The sequence below is a fragment of the Centroberyx affinis genome, unplaced genomic scaffold (assembly GCF_046629955.1).
Source record: "Centroberyx affinis isolate AG114_WGS23_722 - 3 ecotype Tasmania unplaced genomic scaffold, CSIRO-AGI_Caff_v1 ptg002437l_1, whole genome shotgun sequence".
NCBI classification, from domain to species: Eukaryota; Metazoa; Chordata; class Actinopteri; order Beryciformes; family Berycidae; genus Centroberyx; species Centroberyx affinis.
This window is the reverse complement of record NW_027280680.1, coordinates 122805-146432: the sequence shown is the minus strand read 5'-3', so window position 1 is coordinate 146432 and position 23628 is coordinate 122805. Positions and strand designations below refer to the sequence as shown.

The following is a 23628-nucleotide window of genomic DNA, read 5'->3' as shown; positions in this document are numbered from 1 at the left end:
AAAGGGTGTTCCGTTTCCACACAGTGAATCATACAAATAAAGGAGGGAGGCGCGCACACACCCTTGTTTTTGTGTCTTATTTAATGGTGCAATAGTGGTTCCCGCTTGAGCTACAAATACATGAAAAAGGGAAAAAGAAAATAGCCAGCTCAATAAAAAGGGGGTGGGGGTGAGGGGAGCACTCAGAACAGCACTATTTATTGAATACACGATAAAGGGAGTTAAAAGGGAGGGAGGAGAGGGCACAGAGAAGCAGAGATGGAAAGCGACCATATACAAACATATGAAAGGCTTTTAAACGATAAATACAATCGCTCACCTATCTGAGAAACTCTTTCTTTGAAAGTATAAATAGCAAAACAAAAACCTGTGTGTAAAAAGGCATGTACAGAATACACAACAACTTGCTTTGGGGTTGTGTCTGGATTCAGTGGTGGGCCTCTAAGAAAACACATCATGAATCTGTAAAACATGCCACTGTCTCAGTATGATTTTGTGAATCCTGTTGCTGAGGGAGAGCAGGTCAGTCTGTATTCCAAGTGATCTGTGTACATCGGTGGTCTGGTTCAAGGAGGATCTCCTGATGAGCTTGCTAGATGGCACATTGGCAGTAGTCATGCTCCCTGAAGCAGTCCTTCATCTCCAGATGCCTTTATATAAAGTCGCCCTTATCAGAGTGAATACGCCTGGGCAGATTAAACTGGAGTGGGAAATTTGAAGGTTTTGCTTCTGACTCAGGTAGGATAAGGGTAATAACTGGAGGACACAGGAAAGGTGTCACTTTTTTCAGCACCTTTATGAGTCTTTTGTACTGCCAGTGAAGCACATCTGATGACCTCACATTGTCACAGTTATGAGGTGACCTTTTCACCAGTCATACAGAGGTAGAAGAGCTGAAGAGGGGGTGGTTAGGTGACTCTGATTTAACTTTTAACTTTATCTCAGTGTCATGATTTTGTCAGGAATCAGTGATTTGCCTCGATGAAAAAACACATCATTTAACTGTAAAACATGCCTTTGCCTCAGTATGATTTTGTAAATCCTGTTGCTCAGAGAGAATATGTCAAACTACATGCCAAGTGATCTGTGTACATCTGTTGTCTGGGTTCAAGGAGGATTTCTTGATGCGCTCTTGCTAAATGACACAGAAGTAGCCTAGTTGTTTCCTGAAGCAATCCTTCACCTCCAAAGTGCTTTTCATAAAGTTATCTGTAAATCTGTAAATGTCCCTAATCATTTACTGCCCAGGATTTGTAGGGCCTAATGCAGTTTATGCACCATTGTGTGTAACAGTATAGTACTTCAATAGAGATGAGCGGTGATCCAGCTACGGCAGTAAAATTATACCTGAGAGCTATAAGAGGCCATGCTGTATCTCTATCTGTCAAAACCAGGAAAGTCAAAACCAGTGGTAGTTTCCAAGCCAAGTTATAAGAGGGATGTAGATTAAATTTAGCATCAACATTAATGAAAAGATCTTGATGCTGTATAAAGTTTCTCATACATAACATCAGGACAATGTAATAGGAATATGAAAATGACCTCTGATAGACAAACCAAACTCTGTTAAAATCCTTTTGGAAATTCCTTGGTGGCTGAAAATAGTGAGAGCAGGTCACTTCAGAAATGAATTGTATTAATAGAAATGTGATTTCTCAATGAGCTCTTGCCGGGGGTTAAAACCATACTCTTTACATTCAGATTGTCAACAGAGCATAAAATGATCCCTGTTCCCCTGTATGGTATGTCAGTGTGCCATTTGCTCTGCATATGGCTCATACAGAGCCATGCATATTTCATAAGGCTTAAAACAGGAATCGCATCCTGTCTGTTTTATTAGCATTTTAATCCCTCTGCAGATTTGCCTCTTATGCTTCAGTGTGAGGAGCGGCTAGTTTCCATATAGAGACTTAACACACTTCATCTCCTGCGTTTAAAACATATCACCTTGCCATTTTGGAGAGGTCATATCAAAAATACATGGAAAAAAGCATAGATGTCTTTATGCATAGGCTTTGTCTCTGGCCTCTCATCAAACGTCTCCTAAAGTAAACAAAAACGCTTAAAAAATAATAATCACATCTAGCTCTGTGCTGTAGTTCTGATGCATATCTGCATAATGACAGTGTTCTATGTTGTATCATTAATTTAATTTGTTCTGTTTTCCTGAATTGTCATTGCCAAACAAATTATCTGGAATAAGCACCACTCACCTTGTAACACAGTGTTTAGATGTTTCCTCTGAAGTAATGGCTTACTTCAAAGGGGGTTCTGTTGTCAAGTTTGTAAAGCACTCTTTTTTCAATATCCACGCAGAAGATGAAAGCTGCTGTATGAATTCAAATTTAATTTGTTCAGTCATCCATTAAAACGGTTTGTCTGTCTCCCCTGCCACCCTTCCACCCCCCCTCTCTTTCCCTCTCTCTCTACACCCCCCCCACCCCCTTCCTCCTCTCTCTCTCTCTAGAAAGCTGTGTGGCAAATTGGAACTCCAGCGTTGAATGACAATGAGTAAAAGGGGAAAAATACATATTGAGGGCACAGTGAACTTAAGCAATTAAATTAAAAAGTTATTAACTTTGGAATGAGGGACACTGCTCTCTTTCCCGTCACTGCCTCCAGCCAGAGGCTTCAAAGTTCAAGGAAACACACAGAAAGGGAATTGAGGAGAAAGGAAGGAGACAGAAAGACATATGGAGAGAAAGAGGTAGAGACAGACAAACAGACAGAGAGACAAAAGAAATCTGCAGAGGTGATAGTGAAGGTCAGGCCCTAAGCAGAGGTATCTTAGCAACATTGTTCTCACTTTTGATATTGGCAAATAGGATGAAGATGATGATTCTGCTCCCCTGAAATTTTAACTTGTGTCTGTGTACAGAGCCTATACATGTGTGCATGTATCGGCTATGCATCTATGTGCATGCACACCTGCTTGTTAGATCATCACACTGTTATTGTCTTTAGCAAAGGACTGGCTCATTTCCATTCTCAATGCCTAAGCCTATCCCTAAGTCAGCATCGTAGTAGCATTGTGCGCCCAAATTCCAAGGGAGTGAGAATCAAAGTTAATTAAGCTTTTGCTGTGGTTTGCACAAATAACAAGTAATGGGCTGACTACTAATTAACCTTAAAAAACTGCTTCCTTTCAGTGCAGTAAGTGATATTTAGAACTACTTCTGCCTTGCCGTACATAATTAGCACTGTTCTACCATGCATAACTAATAGCTCCACCATATGATAATGGTCGCCTATGATGTATGGGGGAGTGTATTTGCTTTTACAGTGTATAAGTATTATGAAACGCTAACAATGCATTTAAAACATTTTAGCATGTGTCTGTGTTAAAGTAATATTCCACTTAGTTTTAACATGGGGGTTATTCAGCACTTCACCGCCATAAAAAACAGAATATAAACTACTCACCAAGATCGGATGCAGCTGGAAGACTTTGTTGATTTTTACTTCCCATTTACTCATTTGAATGAGGCCACGAAAAAATTGCCTGAAAACATTTAACACGTTTGTGTACAGATTCAACAACAGATCCTGCTTTTAAGACAATTAAGCAGTACTGGGTCCTTCGTCATTTCGCATTTCTATTCTTGGTTTACACTAAAACTAGTATTTAAAAATAAAAGTAGATCTGGTCTTCCAAACAGGAAGTATCTCTCCTAAATGGTATCCCTCTGCTATGTTCTCAGAAGTTGGACCAATGAGATAGTCCACTAGACCACTAGTGCATGCACCGTTGGGTATTGATCCCATTGGTTCAAAATCATCTCTACAGCAATCCCAAATGCTGGTGAGAAGAAAAATAGTCCTTCTATCAATAAAAATGCTATTTGGTGAAATTATGTTCTAAAACGTTGGTAGTGGGATCTGTTGTTGAATCTGTTAACGAACATGTTAAATGTATGTTTTCAGGCTATTTTCGTGGCTTCATTCAAATGAATGGGAAGTAAAAAAAGAAAAAAAATGAATGCTACAAACTCGTCCAGCTGCATCCGATCTTGGTGATATGTCTTGTATATATTCTGGTTTTCACGGCAGTCAAGTGCCAAACAACCCCCATGTTAAAACTAAGTGGAACATTCCTTTAAAGCATGAGAGCTAGATGTTGGAAACAATAGCAAAGCAATCCCAACGTTCAAAATGGTTCCTTGTTAATAAAGGCATAAATCTCAAGCCTTTTTATATTAATGATCCCCAGGCTATACTAATAATTTATTTTTAATTGGAAATAAAATGGCATTTTAATTTCCATTCTGTTATATTTATGAACATTGGAACATACACAGATTTCCGCATAGTAAATATGCCATAACTCTACATTGACAGGCAGATCTAAGCATAAAAAAACGAGCGGGGTGCACACTAATCCCCCATCCATAGATTCACATCCAAGCCATGTATTTTTAGATCATCAGTAAGCCAAAACTAAACAACTATTTTGTATTTTGTTAGCCACTCATAATGTTGTGATAATTGTGATTTTTACATATTTGGCTTTCTTTTTTGTCTGTAATTTATGTATTCATACTATTTATAGGTGACTGGATCACTCATGTTTATCTATAGTTAAAAAGAAGTGAACCTAGAATACAGTCTGCTTTGTCATCAAGCAACACTTTGTGGACTGCTCCTTTACCCTGTATAGGGGTTGACATTGTGAACATTGAGATAGTATTTATGGTGATTTTCCAGGGTATAGGTACATTTTCTGGCTCAGAACCCAGACCACAATGCTCTCACTCTCCACTGCACTATTTTAATGTCAGACTACTACCTGTTTATAGTTGCGTCCCCTTTACGTAATCCTTTTGTGGATGGAAACTGCATTTCTATCACTTTTCATACACTTAGCATGTATTTGCATTTTAAGACATCGAGCTCGTGAAATTTCAGGAGACCAGGCTCCAAGATAACACAAGACTGAAAGACCGAGAGAAAGTAAGAGAGAGTAAAGCAGCCATAAGAAATTATATAGAGCAAGTTTTGAAAGGTAGAGAAAGACAGGGGGATGTGGAGAGAAATTGTGTTTTTTCTTTTGTTTTCATAAGTAACGTCTGGCCCAGAATGAGAATAATCATCAGTTTCCTCTGTGTATTCTCTTGCTCGCTCTGTTCTGACTACTCATCTTGAGTGAGAAGTGGAACCACAGGCATGACTTCCTTGGTCTCCTTCCTCCCCATTTTCTCAACCTTTCTGCCCCTCATTTTATCTTAATTTGTTACTTTGCAGCTAAGTTTCCCATCTCAAACTCCCCAGCCCCTCTGCACCAGTAGCCTACTCCCTCATTTGTTGCCCTTTTTTGAATGAAAATCCTGCCATGTCCAGGTAGTGTAGGACCATATGAAGAATGAGCATCTGCTTTCCCTGGCAGCCGGTGTGCGTCAGGGTCATTCGGCATCGGCCAAACCCCATTAGCCAGAGCGCAGCTATGTCAAGCAGGGGCACAGTCGATAAGCAAGGGTCTGAACAGTAGCGTGCCAGCCAACCACACTCGGCTCTGCAAGGCTGGAGTTACTGTTACTACAAATAGGCAGCTCCATAACTGCCGATGGGCTGCTGAGGTGCAAAGCTGTCCGGAAACCCTGAGGAGCACTCCAGTTAGGGAGGGGAGGGGGGAGATAAGTCTGATTGAGGGAGAGAAAGGAAAAAAGAGGTAAGGTATAAAGGTAAAAAAGGGCATTTAAAGAGAGTGCACTAAAGATGGGACGAGTTACTGTAGCAAAAAGCTGAATTTTGGTGAAAATGAGCCTACAGGAGCCTTATTAACACTTGGAAATCCTCTTTTCTCTGTACTTCTTAGAAAGAGCATGTTAATTAGCCATTTCTATACATTCTATGATATTCCCTGTGCCACTGATCACACACTGCTGACTACACATAAATCCCCTCTAAAAAGTGTTTATGTGTGTCTGACCAAGCTGACCTACAAACGGCACTGAGGTCCAGCATTCCTGCTCACCCTAACCCTGGAAGGGGTTAAACCAATCAGGAACACATGTGCAGCGTATTCACACCAGATGTTCCAATAAGGGGCCGCGACCTCTTGACGCCCCACCAGTCCGCGTCTTGGAGCTGTGAGCACAGAGCACACAGGTGGCCCATCCCAAGACCCTAGAAAGAATAAGAAGCCCCTAAGAAGCAGCCCTTTAAAAGATTAATTGGTTATAAAGTTTTACTGCAGTGCTAGGGCTTTTTTTAAGCTGTGATAGATCACACAAACTAGGTTCCTGTGGAGAGAGACTCGGAGAGTTCAGTGGTGTCATTCTATGTTACATTTCACACTGCTAACAAATTGAGCCACTTTCTATTCACTTGCTGAACATAGAATAATGTTTCACTGTATTGTTTTATACGGTAACGCTGTATGAAGCTAATGAATGTAAAATGTTATTGCATTTGTCTCTCACTGCCTTGCTACAGTACACTGTACTGTAAGAGCAATCGGATTCAGGCAAGGCACTGTAGGTTAAGGTGTTTTCTGACTCCCATGGGCTTCACCACGGCACAGACACACTGTAGTGTAGGAGACACACATAGTGTATGAACCCATCGCACATGTTTTTAGTCTGAGGCCCATCCGTTCCAATCTCCCATTGCCCCATTCCCACACTTCAAAAATGCCTCAGGGGAGAAGCTTCAAAAGTACAACATTACAGCAGGCTTTTTCAGGACTGCCACTGAGTCCCAAACCAGCCAAGAAACAGACAGAAAGTTTCTCTCCAGCTATTTGTTTTAAAGTTGCCTCTGTTCAGGGGGGAAGAGATTCCTCATGTCATTTGTTCTCCCCTTACCTGACCCCATTTTTATCTTCCACCCCTCTGTTGCGCTTCCATTTACTTTTCCTCTGTTTGTGTTCTCCCTCTTTACTCTCCCTCCCCCAGCCTCGCTTTGTTCTGTCTACCTGTTCCTTTGCAGCGCACTCAAACACAGTAGCTTAAATCATATCAGGGATGGGAGCTTTGCGTGTTGCCAAGTGCCATCCATTATACTGAAGTAGTGCCGCAGTGTTGTCTCTTTTCTCATGTTTTTTTCATAATTCTGCTTTTGCCTCCATTAATCCCCTTCTTTCTTCACCTCTCTCTCCGACATTAACTCAATTTCCTACACCATACTCATTATCTCCCCATTACATCCGCTCTCTCCCCTGCCGTAACACCAGCCACCCCTGTCTCCTTCCCTTGATCCGCCAATCCTCCGTTCCAACTTTCTCTCTTTTTTGCTCTCTCAACTTCTGCTATCTTATATCATCCTCCCTCTCCCTGCCTCTCTTAACTAATACCAAATTTTCTTCCATCTTTCTGTACTTCTCCTTCTTACTTACTTCGTCTGTCCTGCTTCGTTGTCCCTCCGAGAGTGATAGCAGCCAACAGACTGCACCCTCCCATTCTCCTTCATTCCACCTTTCAAAGTGGGTGACATCCAAAGGCATTTTCTAACATCTACCTCACCCTCTTGGTCCTAACTTCTTTCCCACCTCCTCCCCACCTTTCTTTTTTTGTCCAGGAATGGGTGACAGCCACAGACCTGCTCATCTCTTTGGACAGGCTCAACACCTTTGGAGATGAGTTCTTCAAGGACGCCAAAGTGTTGCGCTCCTACTTCTACGCCATCTCTGATTTCTCTGTCGGTGGCAGGTAAGAGACACCTGAAAAATTGCCCTCCAGGACCGTGTCACCCTGCATACCCATCATTCCCTCACACATGTTGAGAGGGACCTCAGAGTTTAACCTTGTGCTTCCTCCAAGGAAACTGTGGCTGAACAAAAAAAACCTAGACATGTCTACACTCATAGACACAAACAGATGCACGCACCCTTCCTTTCCTGTTTACATAACAGACAAGCAAACTTACCACTGGCTTTATCCTGGACAGCAGATTGTAAGACTAATAGAACATCTTGTTGTCTGCCAAGTTGCCATCAGACGGGAATAGACCAAGATAATCCTCCATCCTCCTTCCAGTTCTCTGGGTTTATTACTCACAGTAATGAGAGAGGACATGGCGCCAAGGACCAGGGTGTACCTTGGCACTGCAGAAAGAAGTGGACGATTAAGTAGTTGAGATGAAGCCTTCACAAAGAATATAAACTTGATCTGACACCTGTCATAAACACTTAGGATCACGGCAGCAGCATGACAAATGACCCACCAATGTCACAACACCTGGGGGAGAGAGAGCCACATGACAGCATGTTAGCCTTGTACCAGTGGCTTCTGTATGACTACATTCACCTTTACAGCTCACTACTTTGTAGTTGGCCAGTCCTACACTAAACCAGTTGTCCTGAAAGACTCCCAAAAGATTCCCACAAAGTAGCCATGTCATCACAACCTGTAGTGGCTTAGATGGTCTGCTACAAAATGAGTGTGCTAAAATTGCAGTGGGTGGTTTTCATTTTGACATAGCATGAACAATCTCAGCTATTTTGCTCATCATTTCTTGAATGACACATTCACAGCCTGTACAGTTCAAGTCATCTCTCTCATATTTACTTTGACTTATTACTGGGGAGCTCAGGTCTACTTTGCAGTCTGCTCTAGCAGAGAGATCTGATATATGGGTTGGAGGCACTTTGGAGTTACTAGGTTGTTGTCGCCTCAGCGACAACAGAAATAACTGGGTCTGAGCCTCAGGCAAGCATACGTCTGGATCCGGGACAGCTGGCTAATTTTGACAGAGCCTGCCTCTCAGTGACAAGTCCCTGTCCCCCATCACAGCCACTCAACAGAACCCAGCAACAGCGCCAGTAAATAATACAGAGAACCAGCAGAAGCTGCCACCTCCGCTTTCTGTGTGCTTCAGAGGAGATAGGCTTTCCAAATGCCGAGGGAAGGGAAGTAATTAGCAGATATTAACTATCTGGTTGTACTTGATTGACAGATTACACTTTTAGTCTATGGATATTACCTTTCTCAGGTTTTTGGGAAAATTATATACCATACATCAATACAAACATGGTGTGCATGCACTTAAATTTTTAATACACAATAAATCAGACACGCACATGAGCACACATTAAGCACGTGCATACATTAAACGCACACATGCACACACTAACACTCCCAGAGATGTATACTGTTTGCTATTACTTACGCTCTGGGACAGCTTGAGCGTACTAGTATTGAGTGCACAGTGGAGTTAACTTGTGCAGTCACTGAAGGGGATGAAAACTCCACCTCATCTCAGCCTATGTTTATGCCAGTGAAAGGTAATGGAAAGTGACAACTCCTCACAGTGAAAATACCTTCTCACTTTCCCCTATCCCCTGCCTTCCCTTACTCTCTATTCATTTCCCTGTGTGTGTGTGTGCATATGCATGTCTACGCTTGTTTATGTGTCAGTAAGGAGAAAGAGAGAGTATAGGTACATTTGTGCTCACATCCTTCACACACACACTCATCCGTCTGTGTTTTCCTCAGATGTAAGTGTAATGGCCACGGCAGTGAGTGCGTTGAAGGGGAGCAAGGGGGCCTGGTCTGCGCCTGCCAACATCACACAGTGGGGGTGGACTGCCAGAAATGTCACCCCTTTTACCAGGACAGACCCTGGGCCAGGGCCACTGGGGACTCCGCCAACGAGTGTTTGAGTGAGTACTGCCACTACTGGGTGCACAAATCCATAGTACAATTTTTAAAGTGACACACTTGAATTATCAAAGGTCCCAGAAAACCCATCAATGTGCCACCTTATGTCCACCTATGCTGTACACTTCAGGCTTTCAGGTTTTGCTATGGTACAAGGGCTAAAGCAAGTACCTACTCCATCACTATGGGAAAAATGTATGGCTGAGAGAAACATCTTCAATTCTCATTATGCTTTCCATAGCAATTAAAAATGTCGATCTCCACTTCACACAGCATTTACTGACTATTTGGCTGGCACCACATCAAAGTTGTCACTTTTTGACTAACTACAAAAAGCACTGAAATGAGTTTTGAGGCTTCATTACAGAATGATTGAACAATTCCTGCATGGTAAAGTCAACACATCACAAGTAGTGGTAATAACATCTTCTTGGAAGATGTGCATACAGTATATTCACATAGGCGTCCATGGTTTTGTATATTTTATGCGTGTGTGTGTGTGTGTGTGTGTGTGTGTGTGTGTGTACGCACGAGTGCATGCATGCACACTTCAATAGTTCTGTATGTATGAATTACCATGAATATTATCAGGTTTGGCTTATCGCACTGTGCACTTTTATTGAATACTGTTGAGGATGAATTGTAACTGGCTGAGGGATAAAAACCATAAAGGAGAGTGGTTCATTAATTGTTTTTATGCGGGATTCTATTAAGCAACCAGCTTGTTTTAATTACTCTTACTCTTGGATCCAAGCAGATGGTGTCTTAAATAGACTACTGCACCCAACCTAATCAATGCAGTATATTAATAAATAAACACACACACCATATAAAAATAGACACAGGATGTGGAAGAGTAAAAATGAATGCGCAATGTAATTTCACAACTCTATCTGGCACAAAAGTAATTTAACATTTTATCAGTTCTTTCTCAACCTTTTACATTTGTGAGTCAGGTGTTGGAACAGCCACCATAATGCCTGTTTGGGCGAAACAAAGTTATTGACAAAGGACATTATGTTTTCCCTGGAGGATATATTCAGCAAATTTGTATCATGTAAATGCAAATACACTATATTTGTTCATATTCACCAAATATTCTGTCTTGAAATTGAATTAAAATTTTAATTGAGAATCTACTCTAAAAGAGAATTCACAGTGTTCCTATGTTCTGAGACACTTCAGTATATTTGTAAACATGAATAGCTTAGTTAAAAATCTAATACTTCATCAAGACTGTGAATTACAGACTTTAATTCCAATACAAGACACCCACCTTAAAAAAAACACCTTGGAAAGACGTGAGAACAAAGATGAGAAACCGATATACATTAAAGTAAAACTTTGAAGTTAGTAGGTATTTTAAGACATTTGCCTACAAAATGATGACATTTTTAGGGTGGAATCATATATATTTATGAAATATTTATAATTATATATAATATTTTTTTATAATTATTCTCAAAATGCATATTGCATTTCAAAATAAATGCTTCGCTGTTGTTGTTTTTTTTAGCTTTTATATAGAAATGAGCATTATTTCATTGTATTGCTTACATTATAAACTAAAATAAAAAATGCACAGAAAATGAACAGAACCTAATAAAGACATCTGGATATTGTCACTGTGTCCACAATGTCAATGTCAATGGGTAAGACTATTTTGATGACATCATCAGGATTGTCTCACCTCTCTACTTCCTAGTTATGGGAGAGATTTGTTCATGCTCACAAATATTGGCTGAACTGTGCAAGATCATAATAACACAAGCATTCTTGTTTTCTGTCTTACTGAGCAAATGGGTCCCTTCTAAATTTAAATTAAAGGAGGATAAGTGCACTTGTGCCACAGGTATGACTGATTAACATCTTCTCACATTGTGGATATAACATTTTCTTAACATACACTTATCTGTTCAAACACAGAAGAGCTTAACGGATCCATTTTTTAGCAAATGAGTCCATCAGTAGCTATGTGTCCTTGAGCAAGACCCTGAGCATAAATCTGTTCACTAATTGTAAATTGCTTTGAATAAAAGCATCAGCAAATTGCCTAAAAATTACAGCATTAAACAATCAGAGTCATTCAAGTTGGATTAAGAAGCTTTACTGGTGACTGTTGATGTGGAAAATTTGTACAGGAATATTACACATTCAGTGGGCTGACAGAAATATGTTACTATTTTGCCAGACAAATTATCTAGTCTTCCCAGAGGTTTTGGTAGAAATGACAGGTATGGTACTTACAAGTTTACCATCATAGAGAAGTGTCTCCACATATAATTTTACAAAATAACAAATGACAGTAGCAATATCTCACATGCAAAGAGCTTTCATCATGAATAACTAGCAAAGGGCATTCTTTGCTATTCCAAAAACAGAAATGGAAAATCTGCTTTAGTGAAAGGTAACTTGATAATTAATCTTAGACAGATAGTTTCCTGATACACAATGTCCAAATATATGGTTGGATTATGCTCTCCTTAAAGTGAAATACAAACAGGTATGTTCCTTCCAGAGAAAAGACTTGACTTGGCTTACAGGGTAGGGGAGCACAGCTGCAAAAAAAACCTTGAAAAACCTTGTAAAACCTTTAATTCCTCCAATGAGTTCTAATGTCTATAGGAATCCAAAGTATTGTTAGAGCATTGTTAGAATCTCTATTTTGACAGGTGAATATAGACATCTATGTCACACTGGCAAATGTCAAACTACTTCATGTGAGGAGAAAGCATTGCTGCAGATAGAGGAGCAAAGTGTTACAACCATCTCTGATCCAGGTATTCAGTGACATTGATTTATAGTTTTAAACACAGATATGTAAATCACTTTATTTGTATGGAAATACCTGGGCCCATGAAATGTCCATTATTCCCTTTCACACTGTAGCCTCATTATATTTTCTTGTCTGGAGCCAAATTTCTATGCACTCAAAAGGGTTTGCACAGACTCCAATTTTGGATTAGAATACATTTAAAGGATAATTACAGTATGTTTTCAACCTGGCCTTTATTTTCCTAGCTTTTGCCATCGCGATTGGTGTGTGTTCAAAATTGCATCACTTGCTTCACTGTAGAGCTTTACGTTCCTCCAGTTCACCAGGAGCGCTCCTCTTCAGTACGCTCAAGGCCAAAGCAAGCCCCAAAGGTTGAACCCAAAAAGCAATTAAAACACGTCCTTTCAACACAGTAACACCCACATATAGTGGAATGTTATAGTGGAATGTTGACTTTACATGCTTTCTGGAATTACATGATTCCAGAAAATTGTTTTATGTGCAGATTTTAACACCAAGTGCATCCAGTTTTTCCTCACGGAAAGGGCCTCAATCTGAGGTACGCCATCTTTTCAATGAGGACTTGCTGAGCCAGCTAGCCGACATTCCTCCCATGTTACCAGGTAGCTTGCAATCCTGGCAACAGTTTCCTTTCAAAGGGTGTTGAGGGATGTTGGGGGGATATTTCAGGTATTGGTCTCCTGCCACCTGGCACATTTCTTAATGGCAATGGGCAGATGCGCCAAATGATACACAGTGCATGTTTTGGCCAGATACTAGTGATCAAGGACAGAATCCAATGTGTCTCAGGCTTTCCAAACACCATAGGTGCCATTAAATGTAGATATGTGACCATCAGGGCACAGAGGGCACAAGAACAAACTTATAGGAAAAACAGAAGGCAACATTCCATGGACATTCATTGGTATGTTATGCAGACATACAGAAGTGTTTGCACATAGTTTTAATGTAATGAGCAAGGTGAGTGGAACTCACCGACCTCTTGGTGAATTTAGTAGAAAGGTTAGTTTATTTGAGTTTAATTTGAGTTTAGTTTTTAGACTTTGTAAAGTATGTTTCTATATTTAGTCTATCTGATTAATGTCCCAGTGGCAACTCATTCTTCAAGTGCAGCCGTCAACAGTGAATTAAAAGCACATAGTATTTAAAGGCAGCCTGAGCAGAAAGACATGAAAAGATAAAAAGTTCATGGCCCGAAACTAAGGTCTTGAATAAACCTGTATGCAAGCAAAGGCTTCCAATAACAAGATAATCACGATGATTAAAGTGGTTGATGAAATTTCATGAAATTTGGTACACAGTTTGCTTTAACTCAGCAACTATTTGTGCAGCCATTAGGTTCAAGTTACTCAGAGCAATGGCAGCAGGCAGGTCTTGCCTAAGTTGGAGGGACACCCACTTCTGGGGCCTCATTTATAGAAAAGTCTAGCAATCAAAATCAGCTTTACCCAGTGGCGTACACAGGAAATCATAACAAAGTAATTATTTACAAAACCTCAATTTGATGTAAGCACATTACCTACTGGTTATCCCGAGGCATTCAAACCCCCACCGTGGGCCACGTCCAAGTTCATGTTCAAATTTGTTTATTTATATAGCCCTTTATCACAAGCATGGCTGAAAGGACTTTACAGAGAATGAGCCTAACTAGATCTAACTGATCAAAAATCAACCATAGAAGAGAATGATATAAACATCAGGAAGAAACAGATTTTAGCAAGAGATAACAGCCTACCTATTCTCCATAGCCTAACCTACCCGGCACCACCAGCCTTAGACCCTCAATGCATACAAGGAAGAACTCCCAAGAAAAAAAAAAAAACATGTTAGGAAAAAACAAAATGGAAGAAATCTTGGGCGGGCCAAGTCAAAGAGGGATCCCCCACCAGGACGGCTGAGCGTTCAATAGGTGGTTAGGTTAACAAGTACTTCATAAAAACTGTTCAAATGGATCCATGACATAATAAGAGGACTAGTTGACTGAGGCCGGGGCCATTGTGGCAGGAACTGTTGAGTAGTTGGCTGGCTGTCGGCTCAAATGAGCATTTGAAGCGCTCCATGGTTCAATTTGGACCTCATCCTCCTCTTTGCCACTGCCTCCAGGGTGTCTGGGCTCAGCCCTGTGACAGAGCTAGCTCTTTTTACTAGTTTGTTGAGTCTGGTGGCATTCTCCACCTCGATGTTGTCTCCTCAGCACACAAAAGCAAAGAACAGTGCACTGTCCAGTACCGATTGGTGTGCATCTGTACTGTCTGACAAATACAATTTGTTGTTGATATACGCCCCAAGAACTTGTAAGAATGTATCACCCCCACATCATCTCCCTGGATGGTGTCAGGTGTCAGTGGGTTCTTGTTTGGTCAGAGGTCAGCTACCAGCTCCTCCTGGTGGAGAGTGTCTTGTGGACACTCTCCACCAGATTTCTATTTTCCTCCTTATTGCTCACACTAATGCATTCCACAATGGAGGAGTCATGAGGGAACTTCAAGAGGTGGCATTATATCCAGAGTTGAATCTGAAGTCTGAGGTTTAGAGTGTTAACAAGAAAGGTGAGTATAGTTCCCTGTGGCACCACTGTGTTGCTCTCTCCTATGTCAGGCAAATTGCTCTGGCAAACAAACTTAAGCCTGCAGGTAAGGGAATGTGTAATTCAGGATACCATAGTGTTGTTCACTTGCATCACTCTGAGATTATCCCTGAGCTTAAGGGGCTGCATGGTGTTAAAAGTGCTGGAGAAATCAAAGAACATAATTCTCACCATGTTTCCAGGCTTATCTCGATGGGAGTAAGTTCTGAGGAGCAGATATATGATGGCGTCGTCCATGCCTGTGTGGGCCTGGAATGCAAAGTGGAGGGAGTCCACAGAATCCTGCAGCAGGGTCTGAAGTGCTGCAAGGCGAGCTTTTCAAAGGTCTTCATTATGTGAGAGCTCAGTGGCGCTGGCCTGTAGTCACTGATGGCACACTAGGGCATCCCTTCTTTGGGCACTGACATAATATAGGAGTTGTTCCATAGTGGAGGAAGCCCCATCAGGCTCAGGAAAAGATTGAACATATGCTGTAGATCTTCTAACTGCGTGGCAAATGTTTTGAACACCCTGGTAGCACAAGGGACTTTAGTTCCCTGACTGAGACTGAAAGGCAGCCACCAACTTTTCTCAGCCAATGATCCAGCCTTTTTCTCCCCACTTGGTGAAAAAGTTGCACATTTGAATGTTTTTTGTTTTTTTTTCATGTAAATAGATAGCCACAAATCGTGTCATTTGTTTTTTGTTAGTGAATAAATTGTGTTGGGAACATTATATCAACTTGATAAATTAAGGTAAAATTAAGGTAAAAATGTGGTCTAGTTAGCTGCTAGCTAATAGCTAACTAGCTTGCTGGGCAGCTAAATGTTGCAAAAAAGTTATGCATAGTGATTATGCATGTAGACATACATACAGAACTAGGAGCTAGCTTCAAAACACCCTAAAGAATGCTAAATAATGAGGTAGTCATCAGTCCCGTGTGCACCCTGGTGCTAATACCATCATGTGCTGCTGCCTTGCTTGTGTGGAGCCTCCCAGTGGCAGTGATGGACAGGTTGGGAGTCAGCTACATTGCTCTCAGGAAAGGATTGGGGAAAGCAGCATGGGGAGGAAGTGGGTGTGGGTGGGCAGAGTCAAGTGTGGTCAGGCTTGCCAAACAGGATAGAGGTAGCTGCCCAGCGGTCTCTGTGTCAAACCTGTTGAAAAACAGGTTTACTGTAGCTCATTTGTTATTTCTCAGTTCCACTCTGCCATCAGTCCTCACTGCTTGTAGGGAGTGATCTACTAACTATACCATACCACTATACATGGCCTTCACACTGTTCTGCTATAGTTTGTGTTCCATTCTCTCCCTAGATGGAAAACAAATGGCAACAATGTAATATGCTTAATGAATGCTTATGTAATGTGATTCCAATATTCAACTGCAACTGCAGTGCCTGCAGGTGTCAATTTAAAGGGATCAGAAACACTAAAACATGTTATTTGAGATGGTAACTGCTATCCAGGTGTTGTTTGAGATAGACGACAATAATACTAGGCATTACCTTCACATGTAAGTGCATATGTTGAACAGCTGATGTTGTAGGCGTTAAATTTTTCCGGGGCAAAAAATGACCATAAATTTACTCCATACACCTACATGCAAATCTGTGGTAAAATTGCAACTAAATGTTATTAAATGGGACAATTTTTTCTCGGGGAGGACCCCCAGACCTCCCACTACATTTTGGTCTGGCTACAGCTGAGCTGGGATATGTAATCTTATAAAACTGTGCTGAATTTGGTCCTATTCTCAACCAAAAGAGTTAGTGACATTCATGCACCATTGGTACACTCTTCCTGTTCTTCCTCTTCCTATTATGTACGCTCCAGGCAGGTCTAATGAAACTTTCCATTCCAACTTGGCACACACTCCTAGCTACGGTGCCTGTCTTGTCTTATGATGCAGTGGCCTTTGATTTAAATGCTTTTTCTCTTCCTCCATTCATGTCAGAGTAACAAAGATTACATGCTCTGGGCCCCGTGACCTTTGTGCAAATGTTTGACACATACTCAGACCTTTCGGTATATGTAATTGTTTTGCCAGTCTAGCCAAGACTAAAACCATATTGAAGCAGTATCTCTTCCAATGGATTGTGAAGGCCAGTGCCGGAACCTATAATGCAAAAACAGTTGAGCTAACTGGTACTGTCCAACGACTGCACACTTTTATTGTTGGCCTTCTTGCTGCTAGCAAAATCATGCTACAGTGTATCTTAAAAATGAACTCATTACAATTCAGATAAGTTGACTACGCTGTGATCTTGGCCTTGTATCCATTACAGGAGTGGTGGCTCTCACGGTCTGAGAATGTTTGTAGTTGGAAAAAACAAAGCTGCTCAGTAGGCTATATAGGCTATAAATCTTAGTGTATATTCAGGGTGAAGATACATAAGTAAATAAAACACTACATTTGGCATATATACAATTTATGAAGTTCCATTCTGGACCGGGCCTTTTACAGGAAATCTCTCATTGATAAACATTTGCTAAAAGACATACAACAGGCCACTATACAATCATTACAAGGCTACTGGTTACTGCAGTATCTTTTCATTCCATCAGAGTAAGCTTCTTTCAGAAAAGGCACCCAGTGTTATCCAGTAATGATGCAAGCAAATGTGAGGTGGGAAGTGACATCAGTGGGAAGCGACAAGCCCTAGTTGACATCAACATGTTAACAGTCAAAATAAAAATATCTCATAAATGAGGAAATGTAAAGGGTGTGGGCTTTTCTAGGCTGCGTGAAACTCACAGTCATTCATAATTACAGCATCTATGCAACATTTAGGCTATAGCTCCAGCAAACACCTCACGCCCCCATAGAGAGTAAGTGGTTGGCACACCGGAAGCAAAGACCATAATTAGATACATGTTCATATTTGCTGTTCTTACATTTGATGAAATGGTTTTGTTGACTGAACAACATCCTGGTGAAATAATTCAGTCACTCACAATTACCATTAGTGACTAGTTTGAACACTAAACATTTCCTCAGCACATACAGTATCTCTCAGGGCACCTTTCATTTGGCTTAACCACCTGATCCAAGTGTAATATTTTAAGCAATAAAAATGAGTTTTTTGACTCAGTTCTACTCTGAAGTTCTTACCTCTCGCATAGGGATTAATGTTCGTACTTTGTGTACTGATATAATGTTGTGCTCAAGCAAGTGATATATAAAGGGTGACATGCATCACAGATACACATTGAACCTGTTCATGGTCTAAATCAGGCAACATGCTTCCCATTACATTTTGTCATTAAATGTGAGTTGGTTAGAGGCAAAAGAAAAAAAACTAAGAAACAAATGAAATATACCATTCTTTATAAAACTTCTTTAATTTGAGCATTGTATGCTTAGCACCACTAAACTAGAGGCTGTACTTTCTGCCTGTTTAGGTCCAAAAGCAACTAGCGATCATTCTTTTCCTATGAAATAAGATGAACACTGCTGAGACTCCTTAATAACAGGGAGGAATAATCGTATGGTTATTGCCAACTCAAGAGAGAGCTTGATTCATAATAAAATGGGCAATTTCCCCTAAATCCCCCCTTAGGGTAACTGGTAAACTAAGGAGGGATTTGATGTGAGGGGTATGAGGGCTGTGATTGTGTGTTATCGGCTGAGTAATTTGCTCTTGTATAAACATGTATTACTGTTATCTAAGTGCCCCCTGACAGCCGATTGGCTCCTCATTAGGCCTGTGTGAAATGAGATTAGCAACGAGCCTCTAAATTATGATCCAATCCCAGAACACATAATCTCTCACACATACACCCTCCCTCTCTCTCTCTTCCCTCTGTCTATTTATGTCTCTCTCTTTTTTACCTGTTGGCCTCTCTCCCTATTTCTTCCCCGTGGCGGCTCGCTCCTCTCTCTTCCCACCTCTCCTCACTCGACCTATATGTCTTTCTCTTTGTCTCTCTTTATGTCTCTCTCTCTCTCTCAGAGTGTAACTGCAGCGGAAGATCAGACGAGTGTGTGTTTGATGTGGAGCAGTACCGGAGCACCGGCAGTGGGGGGCGCTGTGTGAGCTGCAGAGACAACACAGATGGGCCCCACTGTGAGCGCTGCAGAGAGAACCACTACAGGAGATCACCGCAGGAGCTCTGCCTACCCTGCCACTGCAACAGTAATGGTAAAGTAAAGATGTACCGCTCCAAATTGCTTTGATAACGACTAAAGTGACCATAAAATCACAGTGAAAATCGTTGTCTTCATTATTATAATTACCATCATCCATGCCATCATCATTACCCCCACCAAAACAAGGATATTTTCTTTTCCCTTTTTTGAGAGAATGAAATTGTCATGGCGGAGTGGGATTGCATGCATTGGCGTACTGGCACCGCACAGACATGAGCAAGACGTAGCAAGATGAAAAGGACTCATAGGATTAATTGTGGCATGTTTCAACTTTTATGGTCAAATACTAAATTATTAAAAACATAAGATTTCCCCTGGGCCATAGACTACTCATAGGCCAAACTGTCACATGAAAAAAAACTGCAACTTTTTAGAATTCATAATTTATACAATCACATTCATCTCATGTCTCACACATCTGATCAGATCCATCCTAGCCTTAGATTCCTAAATGACCATTAAAGAAATGTATGACTTTACTCTGCCTTGCTATTGTTCACTGATCTCATTATGACTCATTATGTTATCAACATAGAGACTCAGTGCTCGTTAAACACATACTAATTTTAGGTGGACGGACATTGAATATCTGTGCTGCTTATTACAGCACCTTCACCTTCACCATCATCATCATCATCATCATCATCTATCTATCTATCTATCTATCTATCTATCTATCTATCTACAGAGATGCACACATAGGAACCATCACTAGTCTTTCCACTGTGTTTCCTATATAGTGAGGGGTGATTGCATAGAGCTGTTGCAGTCCATTACGCTGATCAAAGGCTATAGCAGACTCCATCCTGCCTCCTTCTCTCTCATGTCCACAATGCCCCAGCTGGTCTTTATCTACAGTACAATACTGTATGCATCCAAGGTTATCCAGCTCTTCCAAGCTCATCTCTGGGGTTTTTGAACAGGAATGCAGTAATAGGTGTTCAGATATCCATGTCAGGACCGGTTATTAATGATATATTGATCTACTCAACGTACTTTACCACCCAGATGCATCAGACCGGGTTTTTGCCGTGTTCTTTGAAAATTATCCTTTTTTTCTATTTCTTTGCATTTCTTGGCCCTTCTCTTTTACTTTCGCCCATTGTTTTCTTTCCCTCTTTCTTATTATATGAATCTTCTCACTGTCAACTCTTTGCATTCTCTTTGATTTTTCTTCCTCTTTCCCCCCGTGCGCTATCCATCCGCTGTGCCTCCCAGGCTCAGTCAGTCTGCAGTGTGATGTAGAGGGAAGGTGTGCGTGTCGAGCCAGTGTGACCGGGGAGAAGTGTGACACATGTCAGGCTGGCTTTCACTCGCTTGGCCCTGGTGGCTGCAGGTGAGCAACACATATAGTCACACATAGACACACATATATAAATGTAAAAAGTAAAGAGAGAAGGGGAACTAAATGCACATTTAAAAGGCAGAAGGGGGAAGAGAAATAAACAAATGTCTAACCAATGAGCTTAGGGGGAAAAATAGATTTTAAGAAAGGCAGAGTTCATTCCTAATTCCCAGGATAAGATATGAAAATGCCTCACCTATGAGGCGTTGCACTCACACACACTCAGTGTATGTGTGCATGTTTGCATGCAAATTGGTTGCAGCTTAATGATGCACTGACCCGCTGCATAGATTTTGATGATGAAAAGCACATCCCAACTTTCTCTGACCTGAGATCTCTTTTGCTAAGGCTGTGCGCACATGTGAGCCTGCATGCATGTGTGCATGTAAATGTGTGTGTGTGTGTGTGTGTGTGTGTGTGTGTGTGTGTGTGTGTGTGTGTGTGTCTATATGGCTGTGTCTGTCTGTGTGCGTGTGTGTCTGTGTGAAGCATGTTGCAGTATTTATATTCATAAGAAGCCTATCCTAGCTCTCCCTGACCCCACTCCACCTGCTGATGGAATGCTAAGTTGTGATGGTGTTGAATCGCATATCAATGACTCTTGGGTGTTAGTATTATTTCTACCATCTTGGCTATTACACAAAAGACTACAATGCTGCCATTCCATCTTAGCCTCAGCAAAGAAAAAATGTGGATATTTAGTAGATATTTAGTGATGCTATATCTTTTCATGATACATTTCCAGTGACTCAGGGCCCAAGATGTAGGAGGCTGCATTGAAAAACATTAGTGACACAGTTACTTACGCTTGACTCAACCCTTCTAGCCATCTCCTTTTTGAGCACCCCACGTTTTGGCACTAATTCATTTTTTAAATCAGAAGTCATTGGTGCCCTGCAATGGAAAGGCACTGTGTATATTCATATTGGAGCAGACCTTACCCCAACACCCCCCCCCCACACACACACACACACACACACACACAGACACACACCTCTTCCTCTCACTCACGCAGCACAAGCAGGCTGTTGAGTGGAGGTGAGGTGTGAATTACCCAGACCAGTGGAGCAGAACCAAGTAAAGACTGCTTGCCTTGGGGATAATTGAATTATTTGTAATAGCACCTCATTAAAAAATAGATTCTATGTTACAGTACCACAGGAAAGTAATCAATCAATGAAGGCGATCAAACAAATTTTGACATAATCCAAGTCACTGATGAACAGGTATGTGACCCATACAGCTACTCACTTGCTGTGATCAAGGTTACGTAGACAGCCCTTTGCTTGTAATGTGTGTTTGTGTACTAAATCTAGGAGCTTGTTTGTTTATATTTTGTCACAAAAGTATTCATTATACATGCACACTCTTTTAATTATTGAAGTGAAGTGTGTAGTGGTGACGCTGACAATGACTGTGATGGCAGATACACCCAGGCAGGGTGGTCTTGTGGTTAAAGAGACCCAGGTTTATGCCCGTGTCAGCAAGCAACCACCTTGCTGAAGTGTCCTTGAGCAAGACTCTAACCCTGACCCTTTGCTCTGAATTTCACTGTGGGGATCAATAAAGTATCACATTACATTATTATTCTCTCTTTCAGTGCTCTCTTCTTTAATATAGCCCCCCTCTGCCACCAGGCTCAACACATTTATCACATGTGAACAGGGGTTTGGGGTGCCCTAAGCTGTAAATCTTTGCGGTAGCTGTAAATCTTTAACTTTAGCATCACTTGTTGTCTGCAGGCCATGTGAGTGTGACCCCAGGGGGAGTGTGGGAGACTGCTCTCCGCAGGATGGACGTTGTTACTGCAAGCCAAACATGGAGGGCCAGGGCTGCGACAGGTGAGGCTTGTTGCTTCCGTAACATTCATTGTACACACAAATGCCCTTTGGTTACCAAAGCAATCGTTGAGGTCTTGTGGATCAGAACAATTGAAGCCATTAGCAATGACATCAGTTCATGTACAGATGTCGTCTCTTTATTTTAAATCTTACCTTTAGAAAAAACAACATTTAGATCTGTTGTAACACTCCAGAAAATGTAATGTAATATAAGCAGCATTGCAATGTGCTTACATTATGTTTTGTTGTTTTTTGGGGGTTTTTAGACAATAACCACATTTTACAGCCAGCAGACAAGTCACAAGACTTTAAAAGAATAGCATAATATGAAACAGATCTTGCATCCACTTGGACTATTTTCTATAGTTAAGGTTTTAAAATGATGATTGGTTCATGTTTTGGGGCAATCTGTCAGTCTGACTAATAGGACAGTGAACATGACTCTTGCAATATGTCAATAACCAAGCCCCTATTTCTCCTATGTCTGTTTCCATCTTGTTCCTCTGGGAAAAAGGATCAAACAGATAAACTCAGTGTGACATTAGCAAAACACACAGCCCCAGGTCCCAAACTATTGAATAATTCTGTACTCCCTGTTTGTTGACTTTTTTTTTGCTGATTTCACGGCTTGTTGAGCAGGCCCCCTCTCCTGTGTCATGTGCCTAGTGTAGCGGCTGATTTTTAACAGTGCTCCTGTCCCACCTATGCATCAGCCAGTGTCTGTAGGTCAGAGCTCATAGTCAAAGCAGCTGAGCTGAATCTCTCCTTCCTCAACACTGCAGCAAAGACTCCAACATATCAACTTCAGCTGGCAGACAGCACTGTCTGCAGTGACCGGCATGTCCTGCTGCTCTGAGAACAACTTGAAGAGATTAGTCAGAATAAGACGGCTGCAAGGACAATTTAGGACAAAATGTGGTAATTGGCAACAGTGGAATGTGTGTACTGTGTCTGCACATTAATGATTTTGTGTGTGTGTGTGTGTGTGTGTGTGTGTGTGTGTGTGTGTGTGCGCTTCTACATATGTACCTACAGATGCAAGCCAGGCTCTTTCAACCTACAGCAAGAAAACCCAGCAGGCTGCCAGTCATGTTTCTGCTTTGGCCACTCCCTGGCCTGCTCCTCGTCCCATCACTACACTGCTGTCAACATCACTTCTGACTTCATGGAAGGTATCGTCTCTCAATAGACTCACCTATGTTCCCTCCCTTATCACTGTCTTTTTTTTTTTTAAATCTCCAACATGCAGCTAAAGTTGTAACCAAATTTATAACCCAACTAAATTTAATGAGACGAATAATCAGCATTCAAGTTTTGAGACCCCAATATT

At 41.3% G+C, this 23628-nt stretch overlaps 1 protein-coding gene across 1 annotated transcript in view; it reads left to right on the top strand.

The window, feature by feature from the left end:
- lamc3 (laminin, gamma 3) overlaps window positions 1–23628 on the top strand; it is a 93594-nt gene that overhangs the window by 22012 nt on the left and 47954 nt on the right. Inside the window, exons 3-8 of the mRNA XM_071533826.1 lie at window positions 7516–7646; window positions 9432–9598; window positions 18916–19104; window positions 20331–20448; window positions 22200–22298; window positions 23334–23470. Of these exons, the coding sequence (XP_071389927.1) occupies window positions 7516–7646; window positions 9432–9598; window positions 18916–19104; window positions 20331–20448; window positions 22200–22298; window positions 23334–23470 (841 nt within the window). The remainder of the gene's footprint in view (window positions 1–7515; window positions 7647–9431; window positions 9599–18915; window positions 19105–20330; window positions 20449–22199; window positions 22299–23333; window positions 23471–23628) is intronic.